The 25,849-nt window shown below is 46.1% G+C and overlaps 1 protein-coding gene across 11 annotated transcripts in view; it reads right to left on the bottom strand.

Annotated features, from left to right (window-relative positions):
* Positions 1 to 1,505: 1,505 nt before the first annotated feature.
* PTPN3 (protein tyrosine phosphatase non-receptor type 3) overlaps positions 1,506 to 25,849 on the bottom strand; it is a 107,144-nt gene continuing 82,800 nt past the window's right edge. For all 11 annotated transcript variants that reach the window (XM_067743698.1, XM_067743699.1, XM_067743700.1 and 8 more), the window contains 7 exons: positions 15,011 to 15,101; positions 14,668 to 14,729; positions 12,440 to 12,586; positions 6,230 to 6,358; positions 5,188 to 5,333; positions 4,577 to 4,712; positions 1,506 to 2,921 (listed from right to left, as the gene is read on the bottom strand). In XM_067743698.1, coding sequence (XP_067599799.1) covers positions 2,844 to 2,921; positions 4,577 to 4,712; positions 5,188 to 5,333; positions 6,230 to 6,358; positions 12,440 to 12,586; positions 14,668 to 14,729; positions 15,011 to 15,101 — 789 coding nt within the window. In that variant the 3' untranslated portion in view covers positions 1,506 to 2,843. The remainder of the gene's footprint in view (positions 2,922 to 4,576; positions 4,713 to 5,187; positions 5,334 to 6,229; positions 6,359 to 12,439; positions 12,587 to 14,667; positions 14,730 to 15,010; positions 15,102 to 25,849) is intronic.

Genomic DNA, 25,849 nt, shown 5'->3' with positions numbered 1-25,849 from the left:
GGTAGGAACTAAAGACCAGCCCAAGTTTGTGATCCAACCCTCCCCGCTTCTCCCCCAACCAAACTGAGTTGGATCTCTCGTTCTGGAAAATCAAAACACCTAGTGCAGGTTCTATGCAGTGACACCAGGAGGGATTTTTCCCATTTTACGTCTGCACATCGACGAGTCTAATTAGATCTTCCGAGAGTGCCAGAACACAGGATGTAAATGTCTTCTCCGTTCATACCCCAATTTCCCAGGCAAAATGTTTATCCTGATTTTGATGACATTCTTCACTTTGGGCTAAAACGGGCTTCTCAGGTATAATTGCTTAAGTGTGTAAGGTGATGAAGCAGGAATCTTGAACTCCATAAATTAATTGGTAGCATCCGTAGTATCAACTTGCATATTTTACTCCTTTCGGTAACTCTCTTGTCTTGTTCTTCCCCAGGATTTCATGGACTTTGTTCCTGGTAACATCTGCTGAGTCTGAACTACTGGCCTGCACAGTGGCAGAAAAAGGCTGGTTGCAACCTTCGGTAAACTTTTTGGAAATTGATGTAAAAGAACGGCAGCACTTCCTCAACCATATGAAAAAATCTGTTTCTTAAAAAAAGAATAAAACATAAATCTCCAAACTCATTTAGACTTCACAAGCCTTTTACACACAGGGTGAGGATGCCTTTTTATCAAATGGCCATGATTTGCTCAGTATCCTGACGGCATTTAAATTCACTTCAGCTTTCCCTCTTTTTTGGTGCCTGGCTGATCAAATTTTCTGAGTCCAGAAGTACTTGTATGATACTCCTTTGTGCCCTTGGTGCTCTTGAGAAGAAAAGCGATTTTCTCTTACAAAAACCCAGCTGCTTCTACTTCTGTTTCATGGATTTGGGGGCTAGTCACTGATAAGTTAACTTTTCAAAGTAATTCATCCAGAGCAGTGTCAGATTCCAGCTGATGAAAATTTTTATAGCATCATCTTATTCAATCCTCATATCCGACCCAAAGTCCTCAGTATTATTTATTTCTCCTATTTTACAGATGAGAAGATGGAGGTAAAGCGCATAAGTGACTAGGCCTAGGGCTAGCTGTTGAGTGGAATCAGAAACCAAATCCCGTACCCCTTAGCTCCAGACTCTGCTGCTACACTCTGCTAGCCTGGCATTACGCTGACAAGGATGGGGCTTCGGTGTCTCCTGTCGCACAGTATGGCTCATGACACGGCACAACACCTTCCTCCACCCTGGCCATTTAACAGTAAAACATCGGTGGGGAAAAGATGTAAAGAATGCGGTAAATATGCTCGGTCTGGAGACAACCTTTAGAAACCTGGCCCCTACAGTAAAGGTCTTTTACCCAGTTTGTGACCAGGAAACTACTCAACTAGCCCAGTTTGCTAAACATCAAAACGGCCTCATTTCAGTGCACTATAACACGAAACCATCCTTTTTCTATAAATCCCGTTAAGAAATTGGATACTTAGCTGTTTCTTCTGGATACATAAAACCACTATTTCAAAATACCACTTTAGAATGTTTACGTAATTTATTTTCCTTAAATAATAATTTGCTACAATCCTGTCACAAATTTAAAAAAAAATTAACATAGTATTAACAAAGGCAGAATTCTTTAGGACAATCAAAATCCTGGTGTACTTAGAATAAATTAACATCAAATTGTGTTTATATTCAGATAGTCTGATCCTCTCCTTTGAAATGAAACGAAGACCATTGTAACTAAGAGTGAATGCACACATTTGTTCTTCTATACAGAGACTCATTCTTTATATAAACTCAACTGTAATTTGAATCAAGTTAGGAATCCCAAGGAACACTCACCCGTGGGAGCACACACAACACACAGACACACACACACCTCCACAGGCGACCCTCTAGAAGCTGGGTTTCCCATGGCTCAACGACTAGATCTTTTCTCAGAAGGGCCAAAGATTCTGAATATTTAGGTGACATCCCATCTCCCCTCAGGAAAATTGTAACGTTTCAAGTGTAATAGCTCGAAGTAGCAGCAATCCATGTCTTAGATTCAGTAGTGGATGGTTCCAGTCCTGGGTGCTGAGGGTACAGCAAGAGGAAAGCAGAGGCAACAGGCACCTGCTCCAAATCGAACACGTGGGACACTGGGAGTCCTTGTTCTCAGAGTCTCAACTGAAAACTCACCCGAAACCTGCACTGCCCGGTTCAGGCGCTGGTGTGAACCTGAGGAGGGTCGCTAATGCAGGGAGAAGGCAGGGCATTTGGACACGAGTCTCAGAAACGTGAATATTGGAAGTGGCAGGGAGATGGGACCAAGGAAGGGAGGGCAGAAAAGGCACCGCTTGCCCCTAGGCCTGACACCCCACCCCCTGCCGTTCAGTACATTCATGGGGTTTCTCGTTAGCATCAGGGCAGGTGAATGCTGACTGTTCCAGCTCCGCCCAGACACACGGAAAGCTCAGCCCTTAGTCCTATACACATATACACACAACTCATCCAAGCAACTCTGAACAGCCACACCATCTCGTTTCTGGGAGGTCAACAGGGTTGCTGGCGTCCCCTCTCAATTGCCCAAGGATGGTTTACAGGAATATGGAGACGGAGAAGGAGGGAGGCATTAGGACAGGCCCCAAACTGAGATCCCCTTCTGCTTACCTCTCCGGAGGAGGTGCGGGCCTAAATGATGCTATAACCGCATGCGTTATCTACACAGTTCCTATGTACACGATACCTTTTTCTTTTAATAGAAATTTAAAGTGCTTGGGTTCAAATATGCTCATTCCTTTCCCACAGCCTACAAATTCCTCCTGCTGTTTCCAGAGAGAAGGAGGACGCCCTTGGGAAAGAGGAATGAACGTCTTCACAGTCATCTTAACTGGGATCCAGCATTTGGACTAAGCCTTCTTCATAAACACGAAGGATCGCTTCACACACAAACTTGTACTGGCTCTGGAAAGGAACAGAAAGCCGTCAAGCTGGCCAGCAGTTCCACAAATGCTGCATCAGACCACAGACACAGGTATTCTTTCACCTCACTCATCAACACCCTGAGCTCCAGCTCCGGCCGAGCCAGGCCCTGGGCTGCATCAGGGACCCGGTGTGGAGAAGACACACCTACCTGTGAGCTCACCATGTGATGAGGGCTGGGCAACCGTGGCATGGAAACACGGCAGAGGGAGGCACCGGCAGTCTCAGGGAGTCAGGGAGGGACACAGGTTGCTGCAGGGTGGCCATTCCAATGTACACACCAGTGTACGTGGAAATGAAAGGGCGGCCCGTTCAGAGGAACACAGCCAAGGCTCACGGTCCTGGCCCAGGACAGCTGTCGGTAGCGGGGCTGGTAGGAGGGTGGCACGGGTGGGCTGGTACCTGGCTGCAGAAGGCCTTGCACTGAGATAAAGAGTCTGGATTTTGTCTTCCAAAGGAAAGCCACCGAAAGCCGCTCTACAGGGTAAGGTTCTTTATATTAACAAACACCTAAGAGACTCGTTTGACTGATGTGTCCTGGGTGACAAGAAAGCATTCAGACTGAGCTGCACCAGCTAGGAAAATGTGCCCAGAAGATGCACTTTAAACATTCTTTAACTAGCAATGAGGTCTTCCATACCACAAAACAGGGCAGAGAACCTGATTTTTTTTTTTTTCTTAACCAGGTTTCCTGGGTGCACGTGAATTTAAAACATGAGCTCACCATCGTTAAGAGAAATCTTATGAGCTTGGTCCATGAGTCCGTGAGGACACAGAGCTCAGGGCAAGTCCCAGTCCCTTCTTTGCTAACTTCTCCTCATCCATTGCGGGGTATGGCCTCGGAGGCCATTCCTCCAGAAAGCCCTGACTTTCCAAAGTCAGCTTTTGATACTCTCCCCGAGCTCTCAGACTCCCTTTGGACTTCTCCCACTGCTGCCGAGATCTATAGTCAACTGATCCAGTTCTACTAGATATAAGCTCAGGTCTCTCCTGCTCGTGCAATTATCTGTTGAACGGATGAATGAATGAATACGGGGTAGTCCTTATTTTGCAGATGGGGAAACTGAGGCTTAGAGAGAGGTTAAGGCACTCTTCAGAGGTTGCCCAGTATGTGGGGGAGGGTGAATCGTGAACTTTCCGTGCCACCCCACTGCCCCTGCTGTAGCTCTGGGGGGGAAGCCACAATATTTCCTCTTGTGGACACTTGCAATGCCAGGTACCCAGGCGTGACGTACGTGGGAGAGAGCCCAGAAGAGGAGAGAGTAGGGCCGTGTGAGACATCTGCTGAGTCAAAAGGCTCACCCAGGAGCAGGCGGGTGGGGTGAAACCCTCAGGTGACCTTGCTTACTTCCGATGGACAGACACATGATGGGTCAGTGGCTTGACAATGCAGAGGGCAACCGGGGCTGCTCCCTGGCCAAGCGGCTGGCAGGAAACAAACTGTGAGGCAGCAGAAGTGGTGGGTAGCGAGAGGCAGAACTTGGATGGGGTGGGTGTTGGATCTGCTCAGCCCCTGACAAGCTCTGTGACCGTGGGCAAGTGACTCAGTCCCTTGGGGCCTTGGTCTCTCGACCTGCAAAAGCCCTTCGTGCAGGCCTGGCCATCGTTAGTATTTTTATTACTGGATTTCTACTCACTGATGTCTGCACCATCATGGCGCGCTGGTCTCGCATTTTCCGAACAATATCCAGTGGGTAAACGGGCAGGTTCCTCTCGATCAGGCACATGGATGTTTCCATGGTGACCAACACACCGGTTCGACCTATCCCAGCACTGGGGGGAAAGGAGCAGAGACGGGATTTGCTCAGACAGCGTTTCTGCACAGCCCAGCTCAGCTCCTCGCCAGTTCCCACGCTTACTCAGAGGGAGCTTTCCTCCTCTGACCTTCAAAGAACACAAAACACGCGCTCAAGGTGTGCTCTTGAACAGACCGGGGGCTTAAAAATCAACGGGAAGAAACCCACCCTTCCGTGCAAACTCCACCCCCCATCTTATGCGCATCTGCTGTGAGGTCAGTCAGCTGGGAACAGAGGGAAAGATGAGGGAGGGAGTTTGTTCTCCAGTTCTGCGCTGCAATCACAAGTCTGTCCGGATCTTTTGACATTGTGAAGGAAGAAAGCAAAGAGAGCTTTGTAAAAAGCATATCTAGTCTTGTGGGATTTAGGTGGGCTTGATGCCTGCCAACTTTCTCCAGGCCTTTCCCAAGGAGTATGAGTATTAAAAAAATAGAGCCAACAAGCCACAGTACCTGCAGTGAACTAGGACGGGTTCACCTTCCACTCTCAGGGACCTCACATAGTTTACAAATTCCAGAAAGTCTGAGGAGTCATCGGGAACGCCGTGGTCTGGCCATGCCACGTACTGGAGATGCGTCACGGTGTGCTCCTCTCCGGTCTGCGAAGAGACAGAGTGGCCTCGCTGAGTTAACTGGACGGTGGGCAGGTGGACAGGAGGACCCTGGCCCCGCTCCGGCCTCCAGCCAGGGAGCTCCTGTCTCCGGACACTCTTCTGCCACTGGGTACCACCCTGCCACGGCCGCTGCCAACTCCTGCCCACCCGCCTTCCATACGCTCCCAAACACCCACTCTCGAGGGTTCCGATGGGACCACCTCCTGCCCGATGTCTCCTCCACCACTTCTGCCCACAGTGGTCTCTTCCCGTTTGCTCCTATGGTACTTACGATTAGGGCCACCCACGTTGGCTCTTTTTTTTTTATGGTCAAAAGACACATAACAAGAAGTTTACCATGTTAAACATTATGTACAATTCCTTCCAGAGCCTTTTCATCTTCCCAAACTGAAACACTGTGCCCATTAAACACTAACTTCACTCCCCAGCCACGCAGCCCTGGCGACCACCGTCCTCCTTTCCGTCTCTGTGAACCGACTACTCCAGGTACCTCACAGTATTTGACCTTTGGGGTCTGGCTCCTTCCACTCAGCATAATGTCTTCAAGGTTCAACCATGCAGTAGCATGTGTCAGAACTTCCTTCTCTGTAAAGGGGGCCTAGGATTCCATTATATGAATACACCACATTCTGTTTATCCATTTCTCTGTCAGTGGACACTGGGGCTGTTTCCACCTGTCGGCTATTGTGAAATATGCTGCTGTGGACACGGGTGCTGGCTCTTTTCCAGGCCGTCTGTACATCTACTGAAATGCCCACCAGGTGAAAACACAGACTGACCTAGAAGTAGAGCGCTACCCGGGCCCACGGTGGATGCTGATTCAGCGCCTGCCTCTAACCCGTGCCCTCCCCTGGACCACTCGCCGCCCGTGCAGTGCTCACCTCGGTGTTCGTGACCAGCATTTCACGGAACACGTAAGCGATGGTGCAGTCCTCCGACTGACAGCGGATGTGAAAGCTGCCGTGTTCCATGACCTCAGGAGGATAGGGCCAGTACTGGTGGCATTTGGTCTGCAAGGGAACCAGCAGGTAGGGGTTAGGCTCGGCTGTGCGGCGGTCCTCGTGGCAGTTACTGGGCAGACGGGTTGGATGTTTGGCCAGAGCCCTCTCACTCGCACCAGGTACTCAGAGCTGCTGGGAGAAGAGAGACGCAGGCGAGGCCACTTTTGGGCTGCGTCTGTTTTCTGAGGGTGGGCGGGGAATCTCCCTTCCTCCCCTGGGCAGCTGGGGAGTGGGGGGGAGGTCAACCCGCCAGGGGCCAGGCCACAGCTCTCACTCCAGCTGGAGCTGGAATTTGAGCACACAGACTTTCCTCCTTCATCACCAGGGTCCAACGGCTGGAGAAACAGGAGAGCCTCCGACATGGGGCCTCGACTTAGGAGCGACCTCTACCCGACACCCCCGTCCCTCGGCCCCTCCTCTGCTCTCAACACCCCTTTCTACCTCATCCCTCCTTCGGCGTCCACTCCTCACGGCACAGCCGCTAAGAGCACGCCTCTGGGAGCCAGACCGACGTCTGCTACGATCATTTTCTCCTCCACGGTGAGCCCTGTGACCTTGAACCTGCTACTACTTAAGCTCTCTGACTTTCACATTCTTCACCTGAAAGACAGGCCAGCACCTGCTTCCCAGATGGTGACAGAGGCTGGAGAGAATGGTGTGCAGCGCCAGGCTCACTGCGGGGTGGGGGCAGGTCAGCGGTGACGGTGGCCATTATCATCACTGCTGCCGCAGGCCCCACCAGTGCTTTCGTATACGACTCCTACGGAGCTGACACGTGCCAGACAGCAGGGGGGAAACCCGGGCTCAGCAGGATTAAGTGGGCTGCCCCAGGTCCAGGGCTGCTGTGGCTCCCCACGGCCTCTCCCGTTTTCTCTTCCCCCTTCCAAATCCTGAAACGTGTTCCCTAGCAGTCTCACTCCTGCCTCTGGCCTCGAAGCAAAGCTCAGGGCCAAGCTGCCTATCCCATCATAGACCAAGTCAAATTCTGACGCATTCAAAACAAATGTTCTCTCCAAGCCTACAGCTGCATCAACTTGGGTAAAAATTACATGTACTTACAGCTGAGAGGGGGTATAAACCAACAGATGCACGTAATTTAAAAGAGCTTTTCTATTCTTATTTTCAAACGTCACAGTGAATATGTGAAATTAAAGCATGCTGCTGAAAAGGTGGTGTTAAGAGTTTACTTGTAAACCTTACACCTGGGTATTTTGGTTAGTGGCCACTTCCCAGCTTCTCCAAGACACGAAGGACTGCTGTCCATAGAACCCGAGGCAGAGCCAACACCCAGCAGGCCTGCATCTGCTTCTTTATCTGTGGGGGTGTAGCTGTCTGCTGCAGGCTCCCAAGGGTCCTGCCCACAGGACAGCTGATGGCAAGCGACGAGCCCGTGCAGGGCTGAGCCACAAATACCTCTATTTCCAGAGACTCCCAGTGAATCTGACCAGAACTGGACTCTCTTTACTCCTTGATCAAATTTAGATATTAGGTCTATTTGGATCCCTAAGCACTGGGGGTGTAGCGGAAAGAACAAGAAGTTTGTGCACATCCTGAGTTTCCCTCCTGGTTGATAAGTTCCACTAACTTGCAATCCTGGGCAAGGTACTTCACTTCTCTGAACCTCAGTTTTGGCCGTACTGTGCGGCTGGCAGGATCTTAGTTCCCTGACCAGGGATCGAACCCAGGCCCCCTGCAGTGGAAGCTCGGAGTCCTAACCACTGGACTGCCAGGGGATTCCCTAATGCCTACTATCTTGATCAGTATATGCTAAGCACTAAATGGTGCTTTTTATGGACATTATCTTATCTGGGTTTCCAAACAATCTTATGAGGTAGATACCGTCATTGTCTCTGTTTTGCATAAGAGTAAACTGAGGCTCAGAGAGTGAATCCACTTGTGTCAGACCCTACATATAGGAAATGGAGCATATATAGATGTAAAAAATAATTTTCCCCCCAGAAGAAACATCCTTGATGGGAGGGGAAGGAGAAGACCCTTTCAATGGAAAGACTATATACCTCTATACCTCTGTTTCCTCTTGGAGGAAACCCATGGACCTGAAGGGAGAACACAATGGAAAACGTTTTAGGTCGGAATGAAAAGAGGGAGAAATGAAAGCTATTCTGTGGCAGGAGCGCCTCACTGACCACTGGCCCCTGGGCAAGGCTTCCAGCACCTACAGACGTGAGCGCAGCACAGAGCGGCGACGGGGACCCCGCCAGCTATTCGCCTGTGGGGAGGTTCACCCCGCAAAATGCAGAATATGGGAAAAAGCAACCGGGACATGCCAAGAGCTTCATCTCTCGGAAGAAGTAGGGGACAGAGCTGCTGGCCTGGAGTGACTGACTCCTAATCAGGAGGAACTCAGGGGGGTGGTGAGGACCAGATAAGGGACCTCAGGATAAAGGGCTCAGGTCACCTGAGCGTTTGTAACAGGAGAGGGAGGAAACGCGTCGCCTGGATTTGAGAACAGGTTTCCAACCATTGATAAACAACAGAGGTAAGTTCCCAGGGCCAGAGCTTACGAAGGGAATGCTCTGACTCGTGGGAGATGGGAATCTCTAACCCGATGGAACCAGCCGGAAGGGGTTCCATTAGGAAGAAAGGGCTGGGAAACCAACCAACCCACCAGGTTACATGGAGACCTTGGAGGAGCTCAGGTTCAGAGCGGACTCCAATCAGGACAAAATAGGAGGGGCAGGACCTACAAGGGCAGCCGGTGGAAGTGAGGCCTCCTGGATGGAAGAAAGGGCCTTTTCTCCTGAGCTGGAACAGGCAGAATGAGGGGAAGAAGGGACTGCCATCGGGGCAGGTGTCTGTCACTAACCACGCCCGCTGGCGCTCTCTTTTCTCCAAGGAGAACAATGATCTTGCAGCTGGGAAGGGCCGAGCCAACTTTGAAGGGGAAGGAGCAGCCCAACACAGGTGAGGAGAGCTCCTGGCTGCCCCATGGGTTCAGGTGTTGGCTCGCAGGAGTTGCAGCACCACTGAAAGACCTCATGAGCTCTGAGAGTAGCACCTCCATGGGCAGTTTCTGAGAAAACCTGGAGTATCCACGTTCCCCAGAGTCACAGAACAGGCAGGCAAACGTGGCACAGTTTCATATGGGGAGATTCTGGAGACAACAAGGCCGATGTCTTGTCATCTATAACATACCACAATGGCCCAGATCAAGGCCTGCAAAGTGTGGGATTTGGTAGGAGGCTAGGAGGAGATGGGGCTCTGTACTAAACGGCATAGAACCACACGGTGGGAAAGTGGGTTTTTCCACGTATGCCATAGAGAGTTTCTCAGTTGGGGTCCAGGATAGCTTTAACATTATCTTCCTAGTACTTTAACTCTCTTTTTAGGAGACAGCACATGAGTGTGTGGGCAAGCACGCCTTGGGTTCACAGCCTGGAAGGCAAGAATATTTATTTAGACTTTAAAAACATTGTCTTGTGGTTTTTGCATTTTTACACATACCTTCTTTTTATGGCAAGTGATACTGGGCTTCCATTTCAGATATATATTTCAAAGGAAATTTTTTTTTTTTTGTGATACGTGGGCCTCTCACTGTTGTGGCCTCTCCCGTTGCGGAGCACAGGCTCCGGACGCGCAGGCCCAGCGGCCATGGCTCACGGGGCCAGCCGCTCCGCGGCACGTGGGATCTTCCCAGACCAGGGCACAAACCCATGTCCCCTGCATCGGCAGGCGGACTCTCAACCACTGTGCCACCAGGGAAGCCCCAAAGGAAATTTTTTAAAGCAAAAAAAGGTGAGCCAATTTGAAGAATCATAATAAATAATACTACAGTAATAGTACAGCCCCGGCAACAACTAAGGTGTACTCAAACTACTATTACTGCTAGCTAGCATCTGTATAATATTTACTGTGTGCCAAGCACTGTTCCAAGAAAGCTGCCTGTATTAACTCATTCAGTTACTCCACAAATCGACGATCGGTGTCATTATTATTCCATTTTACGTAGAGGTTCTGCAGGTTTCCTAAGCCACACAGGTAGGAAGGGACCGAGCAGGGATTCGAATTCAGGAAGCATGGCCCTAGCATCTGCCCTCTTACCCAGGACACCACGGAACAAGATGGGTGCAGGCGCTCCAGAAAAAGAGAGAGGACAGGATAGGACTGTGAGCCAGCTGGAGTTCCCTAAGTTCAAAACAGGTCCCAGTAGTTTCACTGCCTTTCCAAAACAAGATTAGAAAATCACACATGCATACAAAACCGGAATAGAAACAAAAATTAAAAATAGGCAAAAACAAGATTTCCAGACAAGGAGATCAGGTGATGCCATAGACCTGCTGCCTGGTGGTTTCAGCAAAGCTTCTGAGAGTTCTCACGGTAACCAGGCAGACAAGATGGAGAGACGGCCAGGGCTGGAAGCAGAGCTGAGAGAACGAGCACCTGCTCCCCGAAGAGTGCCCTCAACGCCTCTGACTCACAGTATTCTAGAAGGAGATTTCTACTGCTTCTTGAGGGCCTTTACATTTTTTAAATGGTGACTTATGTGAAGAGAAGAGATTCTGATCGAGACCGTGAGTGACAAGAAGCTAAGGGTGAGAGCCAACACAGAGAATGACAGATGGAAAGCCCGAGGAGCCCAAGCGCACGCAGAAGGCCAGATCTGACAGCTCATCCTCCCAGGGATGATAATCATGGCCACACAGACACACAGTAGCTAATGTTTGCTGGACACCTGCGACAGGCAGCTCTCTAGGCTTTTCACATATATCGTCTTAGTCTTCACAAACCCTCCAAGGCGGCACTAGTATCTGCAGTTTATATTCAGGGAAGCTGAGGGTCAGAGAGGTTAAATAACTTGCTCGAGAAGAACGTGTTCTGAACCCAGATCGTCTGGCTCCAGAGCCCCACCAGCGTGCTGCATGTAGGTTTCCGGAGTCAAATGCTTGAGTACAAAATGGGGAAACTGGCTAACAGCACCACTGAGACAAAGACCAGACAATTTTTGCTGACCGCCACCTTAATGGAAGTCGAGGGTTACTTTCACATATCTGAAAGGGCATTGCATAGAAGAGAAGGGTAACTGATTACTGAGTCTTCCAGGTAAGAGAAGCAGGTGGGGTGGTGGTTCAAAGTGACGTGGATTTCAGCGTGTCGTAAAGAGGGATTTTTAAAAAAATCAGAGCCGAGTACTCATGGATGGACCCTGGAAGTGTTTTAGCCAAGGCGGGGAGCCATCTGCCTGGGACAACCTGTGTGAAAGCCCTCTGCAATCCACGGGTCTCTCTAGAACTAGTAGGAATACTTATTTTGCTGTTTTGGGTGAGAGGGTAGCCTGATCTCCTCAAACATACTATCCACTCCAATCCTGTATTCTGACTTTCAGCACAGCTCAATTCTGAGCTACTTACCAAAGAGAGGCCTGGGAGGAAGTGGCACAAAGATCATTCAAAATAGGTGGTTCAAAATGGCTTTATCTTTGATTTTGGAATGTGTTTCTGGATAAACATTTCATAATGAAGATACCCAGATGCAGGCAAGAGTTAGAGAACTCATGCTGCACAGTATCCCTTGCACACTGACTTCTGTTATATCATCAGCGATCTGTTCCTATGGAAAATGCACGTCAGGCTGAGCACAGCAGGGTGCCCATCACTCTCCTAATGAAGCCCTTCTCACCTCTTTTTTGCATCAGGTTTTGCTGCAACACAAGCAGAGGTTGACAGAGGTCATTTCTTCTACTTTTTATGGCCATTGTGAACCTGGCACTCACACTGCTCTTCTCAGGACCAGCACTTGTCCTGGATGGGTAAGGTCACAGCTAAAACAGGGGTTCTTGGACAGGTAAGGCAAGGTGAAGAGCCTTCCTGCTTGTTATAATGGATCGGAGGCAGGAATGGAAGGGGCTGTCTGATCACTCCTTAGCTTGGAAAGGCCAGGGAGTGGGCAGGAAAAGTGCTGAGCTTCCAGTCACTGGAGGTATCCATCAGTAGCTCTGTACAGGAGATTTATGGGTCACATAGGGGCTGGACTGGGTGACATTTCATTAAGACCTTTTCCAGCTCTGAAATTCACGTTCTGCAGAGCACAGTGTGACATGCACACTTCTGAATTGGAGATCAAGCCACTTACCCGCCCTCGCTCTGTGAGAGTGGTCAACATGACGATGAGTGACAACTTCTGGTCCCAGACTACCTGCCAAAATTGTGCACAGGTATGTGGCAGGGGTCCCTGAGCGGCAATGTACTTGTTCACAAGGTTAGCAGCAGGAATTTCCATCTGGCAAGAGATTGTTAAGGCATTAGAATCCGTTACTGCCACAAGGTGGACAGGGAACTGGATCTTACATTCTTTCACTTAGTGACTGTCATCACACCAGAATAACATCTCTATCAATTTTTGGCCAATAAGAATAATCAAAGAAAAAGCTACTCTCAGAAATGCTTCAAAGGGACTTCCCTGGCGGTCCAGTGGTTAAGACTTCACGCTACCACTGCAGGGGACGCAGGTTCGATCCCTGGTCTGGGAATTAAGATCCCACAAGCCATGCGGTAAAAAAAAAAAAAAGCTTCAAATGCTAGTATTTAACAATAATACTAGCATTAGATATTTAAGATAAAACTATATGATAGTCAATAGGCGATAATCAGAAGTGGACCTACGAGATGGAAAAGAGTTTAAATGACCTTCACCGCTGTATCCTAAATATAGTCAATATTGGGTAACTGCATTTTCAGCAACACATGCCAATCCTCATGCTTACATCTTTCCCTATGCAGGGTTTTCTATCAAAATATTTATTTTCTTTGAAGCATAAGCCATCCAGGCTTATCCCACCAACTGCTGTTCCACTTTGCTTTCTGCATGGCTGCCAATGTTTGTGCCACTGAGTCGATCAGTCTCCCTCCCAGCCCCAGCTTTACTGAGGTATAACTGACAAATAAAAACTGTATATATTTAAGGTGTACAACATGATGGTTTGATATATGTATACACTGTGAAATGATTCCTAGAGTCGAGTTCATGAACACATCACCTCACAAGGTTACCATCTGAGTTGATTAATGCTAGATGTCAAAATGTTTTCAACTGTCCTCAGTGTCCCTCTCCCACCCTGCTCTCCTTCTGCTTCTAAACTAAGTCTTTTCTATGAAAGAACACTCAGAACTGGCTGAGCCTTGGAGCGGCACTGTGATTCACTCATTCTTAGATGGGAAAGGTAAATGGAGGTGCCTAACTCATGGTTTGGTTGGTGCTTGGGTTAAGGGCTTCCTCAGCCCTGGTCTCAGCCAGTCCCCACCCCAGGACTGCATGGTCTTAGCAGCCCCACCATTTCTGATGCTCTGCTTGCAGGACACCAGGAATATTGAAGTGAGGGTCAATGAATCCCACAGATGCTTTTGAATAAGTGGACTCACTGATCAGACCCATTCTTGCTGGTTGTTCTTGATATCATGCTATAACCTGAGAACTTGAAAAGTCATCTGTTCATTTAGATCAGAGGTTGGTAAGCTATGGGCTGAAGGCCAAATTTAACTGCCACTTTGCAAGCCTAAGGTGTTTTTTTGTGTTTTCACATGGTTGCATTTGTGTGTGTGTGTGTGTGGTACGCGGGCCTCTCACTGTTATGGCCTCTCCCGGACCGGGGCAAGAACCCGTGTCCCCCGCATCGGCAGGCGGACTCCCAACCACTGCGCCACCAGGGAAGCCCTCACATGGTTGCATTTTAAACGGCTATATAAGTACCTAATTAATATCCTCAATTTTGTCTCGTGGCTTGCAGAGACCAAAATATTTATTGTCTGGCCCTCTACAGAAGAAGTGTGCTGACCCCTGGTTTAGATAAAGAAACTGAGGTTCAGAGAGGCTAAGTTGCCCAACATGCATTTTCAGAGTGAAATGAATATTTTCACCACAACATGTGAAATCTTTTACCTTTTGTTTTTGGGTTATATGCCCAGAGGTGGTCTTATTTTTCTTATTTTTAGGCAGGATGTAACGACATGGGGGAAAAACACAGAAAGTTACAAACATACCAATGGCCAAAACAACAGAACACCTAAATGTCTGCAGTTGAGGACAGAAGGCATGTGGATGATGGAGTCAGAGACACAGAATCTGAGTTTTGGTCTCACCTTCCGTTAGCTTTGTGACTTTTCAAATTATTACATGTCTCTGAACCTTAGTTTCATCCTCTGTAAAATGAGACTATTTTGCCTTCCCTCAACGGCTGCTGTGGTGATGAAATGAGGGAGTGAACGGGAAAGCACTTCGCCAACTGCAAAGCACCTCACACACCACTGTCACGCTTGTTGCAGTGATTAATGTGCTTTTTCTCACGATCCAGATTTTTAACTTACGTTTACGTAACTCGCATTAATATAATCTTCGTTTCTCTGCAATAATACCCGGGTGGTGTCATCTGTGGGGAGAGCAAGACATTTACTGATTATTCCTAGTGTTATTTTTATCGCACCGAGTAAACAAGAGTTCAGTTCCCAGCCCCATCTGCAGCTCTCGCCTCATTAGCATAAACACTATTCTCCAACTGTTCAGAGTTTGAAACGGCTGCAGTAAAGACGGTGGTGTTTACAGACACACTGAAAATCGTTCCAGAATACCAGACAATCTGTTTTAAAAAGGAAAACATTATCTCAGTGTGTGTGTGGTAGCGGGGAGGAGGTATTCACGCCGGATACTCACAAGGCAATACATCTTTATATCGGTTTTTGTCCAAATTTTGAGGCAGCTTTGCAAATGTGATGGCCAAACCGGGCTTCTTTCTGTAGAGTTGCTAAATGACAAATAGAGAAGTTAAAAAAAAAGAGAAAAAACATTGCAAAAAACAGCTATGGAGAGAGTGTGAAAATATACTTCATCAGTAAAGTTTACCAGTCACAGCACCAAAATCTTAACATTTAACAGTGATTTCATATATTAAGAGAAAAATCTTCCCAATAAGAAATTCTACAATCCCCTGAGAAACTGACTAAATTCTTCAATAATTTTTTTTTTAACATGATGATCTTTGAGGAAAAGTCATAAGAAGGGGTGTGAGTCACAGATAATGGATCACAGTAAGTAAAACCTCATCTTTATGACAATTATTTGACAAGAGCTAAAAGTACGTAGAGAAAAAGAAAGAATTCTGACTAAAAATTAAATGGAAATCATTTACATTAGTCTAAAAACACTTCCCTCCAATTTAATAGAGTGAACCATACTCTTTGCTAAGAACAAGAGCATTTCATTTCATTTATTTCAGAAGTATACTCCCACAGTAAAAACATTTATTCCAATACACAGTAAATTTCATTTAAACATTCATTTAAAGAGGTATTTCCCTATACATGCAATCATTAGTGAATAATTCAGTTAAAACCATCTTTGCATATCTACAAGCACATGTTAGACACATTCGTACTGTACCTGATGTGATGCTGACAACAGCTCTGTGAGAGGTATTAATAGTATTCTTATTTTTTAAGTGAGAGGCAGAGATTAAATGCTTTGCTCAAGATTAAAACCAGAGGCTGAACCCAGATCTGACGCCAATGCTTGAGTTTTTTTCTTTGAAGTGACATTTTATTGAGGTATGACTGACATGTAAAAAGTGGTATATAGTTAACGTACAACTCGATGAGTTTGGGGATAAGTATACGCCCATAAAACCATCACCACCATAAAGGCGTAAGATACATCCATCCCCTCTCAAAGTTTCTCCTTGCCCTTTTGAGTTTTCTTTTCTATACAACTGTGTCCCCCACTTCAAACTAGAGTGTGAAACACTATTCACCAGTGGATTTTAGTTAACTTTATCGGAATTTAAAAACAACTTTTTTTTTCAGTGTTGGAAGTGATTTTTTTTTTTGCAGAAAATTTAAGAAATTCAGACTAATATAAAGAAAAAAGTTACCAGTAATTTCACAACCCTGAGATGACCTGTTTTTTAAAAAATTTTATTTATTTATTTTGACTGCATTGGGTCTTCGTTGCTGCGGGGGGCGGGCTTTCTCTAGTTGCGGCGAGCGGGGGCTACTCTTTGTTGCAGTGAGCGGGCTTCTTATTGCTCTGGCTTCTCTTGTTGCGGAGCATGGGCCCTAGGCGCACGGGCTTCAGTAGTTGCGGCACGTGGGCTCAGCAGTTGTGGTGCATGGGCTTAGTTGTTCCACGGCATGTCAGATCTTTCAAGACCAGGGCTAAAAGCCGTGTCCCCTGCATTGGCAGGCGGATTCTTAACCACTGTGCCACCAGGGAAGTCCTGAGATGACCTTCTTCATCTATCTTCTCCAGTTTTTTTTTTCACACACACATGTATACAAACATATGTAATTATATATGTAAACACATAAAATATACAGATATCACTATGTTTTTAAAAACAAAAAATGAGACTGAACATTTATTAGCACTTTCCATATTATGTTCTATAGAACCCAAGTATTCTGAAAGAAGCTACTAGGTATTGCTTAGAAAAAGTTTCAAGGTCAAGGAAATTTGGGAAATACTACAAGTCACCTTATGTTCTATGAATCTCTAAGACGACAAGTCCTGTAGTGCATAACCTTATTAAATTCTGATTAGCTAAGCATTTCTCAAGCTAATTTGGCCATGGAGGATCTCACGTCTCACAAGACATGTCCTGGGAAATACCACTATAATTTTGAAGGCTGTTTTCCCCACTTATTATATAGTGTCTAGTTCCCTGTGTCATTTAAATACTTGAAGTATTCTCTATACACATGATTTTTACTGGCTCAATAATCTATAAGGTTTTCATAGTTTAACTTTTATTCTACTTCTTGATTAGACTGTTTTCAATTTTTTGCTACTATAAACTCCCAGGAACAGAATTACTGCATTAAAGCATATTTTTGAGGACTTTGATACACACACACACACACACACACACACACACACACACACACACAAAATGGAGTTGCCCTCCAGGGGTGTATGAGAATGGTTAGTCCACCAAATTGCAGCCAGTATCATCAACTAAAATGTGTTTACAATTTGAATAGGGAGGTGGAACAATGTCTTTCCCTGTATATTTTTGCAAATTGTATTTCTTGCTTTATAAACCAGCCTCTGTTGGTCTGTTTTTTCTCTTATTAGTTCTTTTATTAAACAAATTGCACAGAAATCACCAGGAGAGAATTAGCATAGACATTTTTGGTAATGATAATTATGTTATGTCTCATGCATTTTCCAAATGTTCAGAATTTCCAATCTTTCCCTAGGCTCAACTATTAATCATCTTTACAATTCCAGTTCATAACAATCAAGTAGCCACTAAGCAACTTCTTAAAGGTCTGGGAGCTTTAATGAACTCTCTGGGCTCCTTCTTAAAATAAATTCATGATTCATTAGAAGTTTTGGTTTGATTCTGGGAGGAGGAGAATATCTGAGTCAAATTCCCCTAAATGAAAATTTGGTTCTAACTGACTAACTGCATAGAACTGAAATCCAATTGAGTGAATATAACCAGTAAAGCTAACCTGGAGGTAAAAAGTTTTTCTTTTCCAAATAACAAAAGCGTAGGGCCTCCCTGGTGCTGTAGTGGTTGAGAATCTGCCTGCCAATGTAGGGGCCACAAGTTCGAGCCCTGGTCTCGGAAGATCCCACATGCCGCAGAGCAACTAGGCCCTCGAGCCACAACAACTGAGCCTGCACTCTAGAGCCCAGGAGCCACAACTACTGAGCCCTTGTGCTGCAACTATTGAAGCCCGAACGCCTAGAGCCTGAGCTCCGCAACAAGAGAAGCCACCGCAATGAGAGCCTGCACACCGCAACAAAGACCCAACGCACCAAAAAAAAAAAAAAAAAACCAAAAGTGTAAATGTAATCAACTTGAGATGGTCTAGCGGAAGAGCATAGATCTAGCAAAAGGCTTTAATCACAACAAGGATATGAATGTATCTCAGCAGTAATGATCTGTTGATAGGATTGTAAAGTATTAAAAATAAAATACAAAATAAAGTACTATAGCACTGTCTTCAAATTTTTAAATATGCACACCCTGGGCTTTATCTGACAGAAATGCACAAAGATACATATCAAAGAAATTTATTGGTGGCAAAATATTTTCTTTGGCAGAAAACTGGAAACAGCCTGAATATTTCCCAACAGGGAAAAGTGTTGACTTAAATTCTGATATAGTTATACCACAAAATTATGTGCAAGTAATAGAATAAGATAGACTAAAAGTACAGATTCCACTCATCTATTTAAGTGAAAAATGCAAGTCACAGAATAATACAGTGGTGATCCCATTTCTACACATAACAGCATACGCACAATGTGTATATAACATATGTGTGTGCACTTATATATGTGTGTGTATAAAATATATTTGCAAGATCACTGGAACAAGTATGCAAGGATACACACCAAATTATTATCTGTAAATTACAACAGAGAGAGAAGCTAAAGGAGACGGGGGTCAGAAAACAATTAATTTTACTTTGGCTATTTCTGAATTACTTGAATTATTACAACATGAATTTTTAAAAATTCAAATGACTGGGGACTTCCCTGGTGGCACAGTGGTTAAGAATCCACCTGCCAATGCAGGGGACACGGGTTCCAGCTCTGGTCTGGGAAGATCCCACATGCCGCAGAGCAACTAAGCCCGTGTGCCACAACTACCGAGCCTGCATGCTGCAACTACTGAAGCCCGTGTGCCTAGAGCCTGTGCTCTGCAACAAGAGAAGCCACCGCAATGTGAAGCCCATGCACCACAACAACAGCAATGAAGACTGAATGCAGCCAAAAATAAATAAATAAACAAATAAATAAATTTATATAAAAAATTCAAATGACTGAAGTGAGAAAAAGAACTACAGAGTCCGCCTGCCAATGCAGGGGACACGGGTTTGTGCCCTGGTCCGGGAAGATCCCACATGCCGCGGAGCGGCTAGGCCCGTGAGCCATGGTCGCTGAGCCTGCGCTCCGCAATGGGAGAGGCCGCAACGGTGAGAGGCCCGCGTACCGCAAAAATAAAAAAAAAAATAGAACTACAACAAAAGAAATATATATATAAAATTAAAAATTTTTTACAAAAAGTTGGGTGAATAAAGCTAAGATTTTTTTTTTTTTTTTTTTGCCTTTAGAAGGGTTGACAACACACTCATTTTTATCCCTGCCTTGCCAAGGCTAACACTGAACCCTATTCCCACTGAATTGCTTCAGTGCTATTCACACACTTAGTTTCTGAAGGTGTTAGCAGTTGGTTTTCAAGTTCTTTCAATTTATGGACTCTTCTCCAGAACTTGTGAGCTGCATGGCAGGCTGGGTGTGAAAACACTGCCCAGAGAAGGGTGGTCCGGAGTGGACAGTGATGTGCTGGAAACACAGGTATATCTTTCTGGAAGGATCAGGGATGGGAGGTAATGAGCTATTATGAAGACTGTTATATTAGCCAGAAATTGAGAAAAGGCTCTTTCAAGAACTGCTCATTGGAATGACACAGTTTGCTTTGTTCATTCTTGGGCTAAAGGTATGTGAAGCAGGCAAGAGCTCCTAGCCTTTAAGGTCCCTTAAATTCTGCCCTAGAATGAGAGCAATCTGGAGGCTGGAGAAGGTCACAGGGACAGAGGGTTATAAGATCACTTAGTTTTATTAAAATCTTAATTCTTATGTCCTCATATACTTTGTTCTCATCATATCAGAGTGTAGTTCTAAGCAGCTGTGAGCGTAAGGGTGAATTATAAGATCAGCTGAGAGGGTTTGCTGTGGAACAACCGTATTTAAATTGCAGCATCGATATCACCGGCTCTGGCCTCCAAAGACAAAAACTGAACAGTGGGAGCTGGAGTTGACCAGCACAGTTCGGGGATGGATAAGACATACAGTTTTCCAGTTTAAACATTCCTCCTTTGAAAAAATCATCTAAAAGTAGAGAGAGGGCATCAGGAGATGACTCTGATCTCCTCAGACTTTTGGCCCAACCAAAGATGGGAAACCTGCTCACATCGCTCAGATAAAGGCTTTGGACACCCAACTGGCTCCATCCAGTGGATGCTGGCAAGGGCTGGCACAGTGGAAGCAAGCACCCCATCAACTGCACAACCAGATGAAGAGGGAATTCTCACTGGAGTTCTTGAAGACTGAGAACCCAAGAAGGGGGAAGAAAAAAGGAAAAGACAAAAAAAAAAAAAAAGAAAAGAAAAGAAAATGGAGGGACTGGAAGGGACAATGAGTAAGGAGAGCAAATAGTAGAAACGGACTCCCTCTCATGCCCTTGGCAATAACCCAGAGTCTAGCGCAGGGCAACGACTTTCAAAACAGCTATTTACTGTGCTTTCTGTATCAAGCACTAAACTGTGGTCTCCATGAAGGCAGGTGTCTTGTTTGTTCAGTTCACCACCATAAACCCTAGGCCAGCATTGTGCCTGGTACATAGTAGGTGCTAAATAAAATGTTTAGAGTCGAGGAATAACGGGATCTCCTGCTTTGGACAAAGGGGACAAAGCACTTGAGTAAAACAGGACGAGAGGTGGCATGGAGGCACGTAACTAAGCTAAGGGTAGCCCGTCTTTCATGAAGGCCTCGAGAGGCTGTCCTCCACTTTGCAGACATAAGAACAACTTACTGCTCACGGACAGCTCGTCCACACTGGGGACTTCCACTTTCCCTTGTACCTGACAGACCCAGTCAGGGAGCAAGGACACTGCTGACGGGGTACTCAGAGTTTCTCTCTACCTTCCTGTAAAGGTTTGCTGAAATGAACTGACATTGTTGCTGGCAACCTGGGGACTTCCAATAGTGCCACTTTATTACCATTTTTAACAGTGCTACTTTAAGTCACAGTGCCAAACGCAGATCCCAGTGCTGGCGCACTCAAGTATTCTTGCAGCGTCCCTTTCACAGATAAATACTTGACAATGAGGTGGGGTGGCAATTCCTTTATATTGGTCCCCGGCACTTGAAATGTAAAGGCCACTCGCGTGGTCATTCCAAAGCCCGCAGTTCGCTCCCTGTATTCCAAGTGTTATACTTGATAATGTCTGCCTTTCTTAAAAGAAAAAAAAAATTTGAAAAATTAAAAAAAACCTTTTAGTATGAGCTCTGATCTTGAAGGTACACCTACGTGTGTAAGTCTTCAGCTGCCTTTGTCCTTCCAAATCAACTTTTATAATGATCACAGCGACCAGTAAGTCACCTGTTTTGACAGGAATGGATGTTTCTTACAGTGGATGATGTAGGAGTGGGTTCGGGAGAAACAGTGGTCAGAAGAGAGAAAAAGACGGCTTCTGGTTTTGGCAAAGAGGGAAGATGCTGAGGTGGGAGGGGCGGGGGTATCCGAGTTTGACTCGACCTCTGGTGGAGCCTTGTAGCCACTGCTCTAACTCGTCAGTCCTGAGAGGCGGGAGGATAAATGTTTCTCATTTTCTATCAACGGCATTCCACAAGTCTCCAAAGAGCTTGCAAGGCCATTGGATGAGGCTGAGCACAAGGGGCCTTTGCTTGCTGGGAAACCAGTTCTCAAAGGACAGTTAACATCATCACTTAGCTTTTATCCAGCACTGTCTATACCAAATGCACACCCTTTCCCTTGCCTAAACGGAAAGCTCAACTCGGAAAAAGCATGAGAGGAGCCACAAATTACTCTCAGGAAGGAACGACCCTGGGGCTGAGGCAACGAGTTCTTTAGAGGAGGAGAGCATCCTGGTGGTGGTAATGGACTTGGAGCCTTGTGAACCCCAAGTCTGGGCGCCTTTACACGAGAGACAGAGGGACGCCCTACCTTGCCTGAACACAGTATTTAGGCAGTTCGAGGCTGGTCGCAAATGCTGGCAAACTGCCCACATTGAGTAGCTCACACTGTGTAGCTCCTGGAGGGAAGGGCTCATATCAGAGGTTGAGTGAAGAACTGGGTCATACCGGGTGAGTTCTGACAATGGACTTTTCAACATAGATTCTAATCCCAGCTCTGTCTCTGACCAGCTGGGTGACACTGGGCAAGTTCCATAGCCTCTGAGCCTTGTTCTCTCCACTTATAAAGGAGTGATCCAAATAATTCTGGCCATATCTGTCTCACGGAATTGCTGTGAGAGTCAATTGAGACAACATATGTGAGACACACTTGGTAGACTCCGAAGTGCTATAGAAATGCTAATTATTAAGCATGATTTTATTATAGCTGGGACCCAACGCTTTCTGGAACACATTTGTAATTGTTTCTGAAAGCCATGGGAGGGACAGGGGAATTCCATTAATGAAGAAAATGCTTCAAAGCAAGCTTTGCTGAAAACCAGCTTGTCATTGCAAAAGGGATTCCATCCACTGCCCAGCTACCCCAGGACAGGCCCTTTGTGCTGCGGAGTGGGTGGCATGGGCACCTGCTAGGAACCAGCGCCCACTTCCTGCTCCCGTTCAGAGCACAGCCTCCGACAGCCAAGCCGCCCACCTGCTGACGGCACTGGAGGAGAAGCAGGTGGGGAACCAGAATGGCCGAGACTCTGGGAGTCAGACAGTGCTGGGTTCCACCTCTTGTGTGGACTGGGCAGGTTCTTTACACTCCTCTATTTATGAATGATAATAGTTGTTGCTTTTTGCACCCTGACTGTGCGTCAGACAACGCATGAAGTATTTATCTCATCTAACTCTTACAACCAGCTCACAAAATACCCAATTTACAGATGGGGAAGTAGAGGCTACAGAGGTTAAGGGATGTGCCTGAGGTCACCCAGGAAATGAGTGGTAGAGTCAGGATTTGAAGCCTGCTTGGCTCCACGTGGCTAGACAGCATATCAGATCTTTTCTAGCTCTGATGTCATGCTCTTCTAACAACTCTCACGTAGAAACGGCACGTTGTTGTTACCTATCTAATTACACACAGGTTCTACAGCTGTTAAGAGAACACGCTCCATGAGTTAAGCCTGCCTGGTTTCCAATCAGGCTGTGCCGTTTACTGTGAGGTAACCTCTCCAAGACCCTGATCCAGCCCTACAGCAGGCTGCTGTGCGAATGCTGTGAGACACGCCTATAAAGCCCTTGGCACACAGTAAGGGCGCATTGAAGGTTTCCCTTTGTCTTCCTTTAGGATTCCCCTCCTCTAGCAGCTATGTGAGACAACTTCTCCCACCTCTAGCAGTGGTTGTTAAATTGTGTTCCACAGTCTAGGGGTCCTTGGGGGGCAGTGTGGAGACGGACAGGCAGGGCTCCATGGATCCCACCAGCTCCATCACAGAGCAGATCTGCTGTTATCTGTTCTGTATTTTGGAATTCAAATTTACTTATTTAAAAAGAAGGTTTTTTGACTTAATTTCTAGGAAATGTTTAAACTAAATGAAGGAAATGTGTACGTACTAAAATTTAACCCTAAAAATTCTATGTTCTCCATATCTTATTTCTTCTCTAGTCCAACCAAAAGCTCTAAAGGCAGGACTTAGGATGGGCAGCAGCGGGACAATGGTTCTGGTACGATCTTTACTCTCCCATCCGCACGATCAGCTTGTGCATTAAAACCTCCTGGTGATCTTGTTAAGAAGCAATAGCCAGGCCCCCTCCCAGTGTGGCTGATTCAGTAGTTAAGGGCTGGGCCCGTTGAAACAAGCTCCTCAGGTGATATCCGTACAGATGGTCAGGGTGTCACCCTTTGAGAAATACTACTTAAAAACACAGGGGGACAAGTGGGTACTTCTTTCTAAAGCATTTTTTATCTTCCTAATGAATTTCAATGAACACTGTTCAAGGAAAACCTGATAGGGGATTCCTGTATGTAAAACAGGAAAGTGCAGGGCATTTTCTGCAGCATCGGTCAAGACCAGGCACCGTCTTTTTCCTCACCAAGAGCCCACAGCGCCTCCTTGTGGACAATCTTATCAAAGAGACCCGGTTCGTCTCGGGTGAAGGGCTTCCATCACCTGGCGACATCTCCCAGGACTCCTTGAGCGCTGCTCACCCCCGGGAGGCCTGTTTCCCTACCTGACACCCTCTGAGCTTAGTCTGCATTAGGGTCCAGGAGGCTGTGACCCTCCTGGAATACCCTCTCCTCCACACTTAATCCCATCCATCCTCTATTAACATTACATCTCACCCCAGAGGACCTCCTGGAATCCTCTCACCTCCAGTCCCTACACAACATACAGTCTGTGGAATGAAATCTCACCCTATCTTGGTCTTTAGCTGTTTCTGGGACTCGTGATACATTCCCACAAATATACCAAAATTAGACCGTAAGCTCCTTGGGGTCAGAAATCCCCCTTCTCCTTCCCTCACTGTGCTCCTGATCTAGCATTTGGCACATGGTGAATACCTAATACTCGTTGAATGAAAGAACAAATGACTCCACAGTGCCGTTCCCCTCTGACTTTCCTTTCCAACTCCCTCCAAAAAGAATAAAACTGATATATTCTGGCTTTTAAGTGCTCCTTGTTTCAATTATTTTGGAGAGTGTTTAAATATAATTGAGTTTTAGTGTTTAAAATGTTTGTCTCGGGGCTTCCCTGGTGGCACAGTGGTTAAGAATCCGCTTGCCAATGCAAGGAACACGGGTTCGAGCCTTGGTCCAGGAAGATCCCACATGCTGCGAAGCAACTAAGCCTGTGTGCCACACCTACTAAGTCTGCGCTCTAGAGCCCGTGAGCCACAACTACTGAAGCCCTTGCACCTAGAGCCCATGCTCCGCAGCAAGAGAAGCCACCGCAACGAGAGGCCCACGCACCGCAACGAACAGTAGTCCCCACTCACTGCAACTAGAGAAAACCCACGCTCAGCAATGAAGACCCAATGCAGCCAAAAATAAATAAAATAAATTTTTTAAAAAAGTATGTCTCAATTTTGAGCTTTTTTGCAATGAAAAGCCAGAGAATACAACTTCTACCTTTTCTTCTTTTAAAATCTTAAGCCTACCTAGCCTCCTGCAGGCAACTGGAAAGAAGAGCTCTCTCTCTTTGTAGATGTTCAGTATATGTCTAGCAATTCTATCCAAGTAACTGTATTATTCCTACCCTCTTATCCTGATTTCAGCTTATTTTTTGTCTATATTATCTGTCAAGGCTGTCAAGTTCAAAATCCCCTATTGATTGTTTTTGGTGGGGCCAATTCACCTTTCCCTTGTGGGATTTACTTTTTACTATTGTTCAATACACATTGCTTTAATAATGTATTTTATTTACATTCTATTCCTTACACCATTATAGAATAAACCTTTCTCTCACTCAAGACTCTCTGCTTTGCTTCCTTCCTGTTTGATACTCACATTACTCATGCCTTCCTGAATCAATATGCAGTCACATATATTTGATAAATGTCCTAGTTTTGCTTCTGTGACTTTTTCCTTTATACAACTTTCCAATAAACTCTGCAGTGCAGATTTCCGCTTTTGAATCTGACCTGAGACTCTCTCCTAATTTAGGGATCCAGACTGTGTATGTTGTCATTAATCATGATCAGTTTTCTTTCACTGGCCTACTTTATGCTTCTCTGTGCTCTTCTGTTACCTTTTTACTGCACGAACTACTCTGTTTTCTACAACTTTTTAAAAATGTGGAAGACAAACATACTGTGTTTTCATTCTGTTAGTGATCAGTA

The sequence above is a fragment of the Pseudorca crassidens genome, chromosome 7 (assembly GCF_039906515.1).
Source record: "Pseudorca crassidens isolate mPseCra1 chromosome 7, mPseCra1.hap1, whole genome shotgun sequence".
In the NCBI taxonomy this organism is placed as follows: Eukaryota; Metazoa; Chordata; class Mammalia; order Artiodactyla; family Delphinidae; genus Pseudorca; species Pseudorca crassidens.
This window is presented reverse-complemented; position numbering and strand designations above follow the sequence as displayed.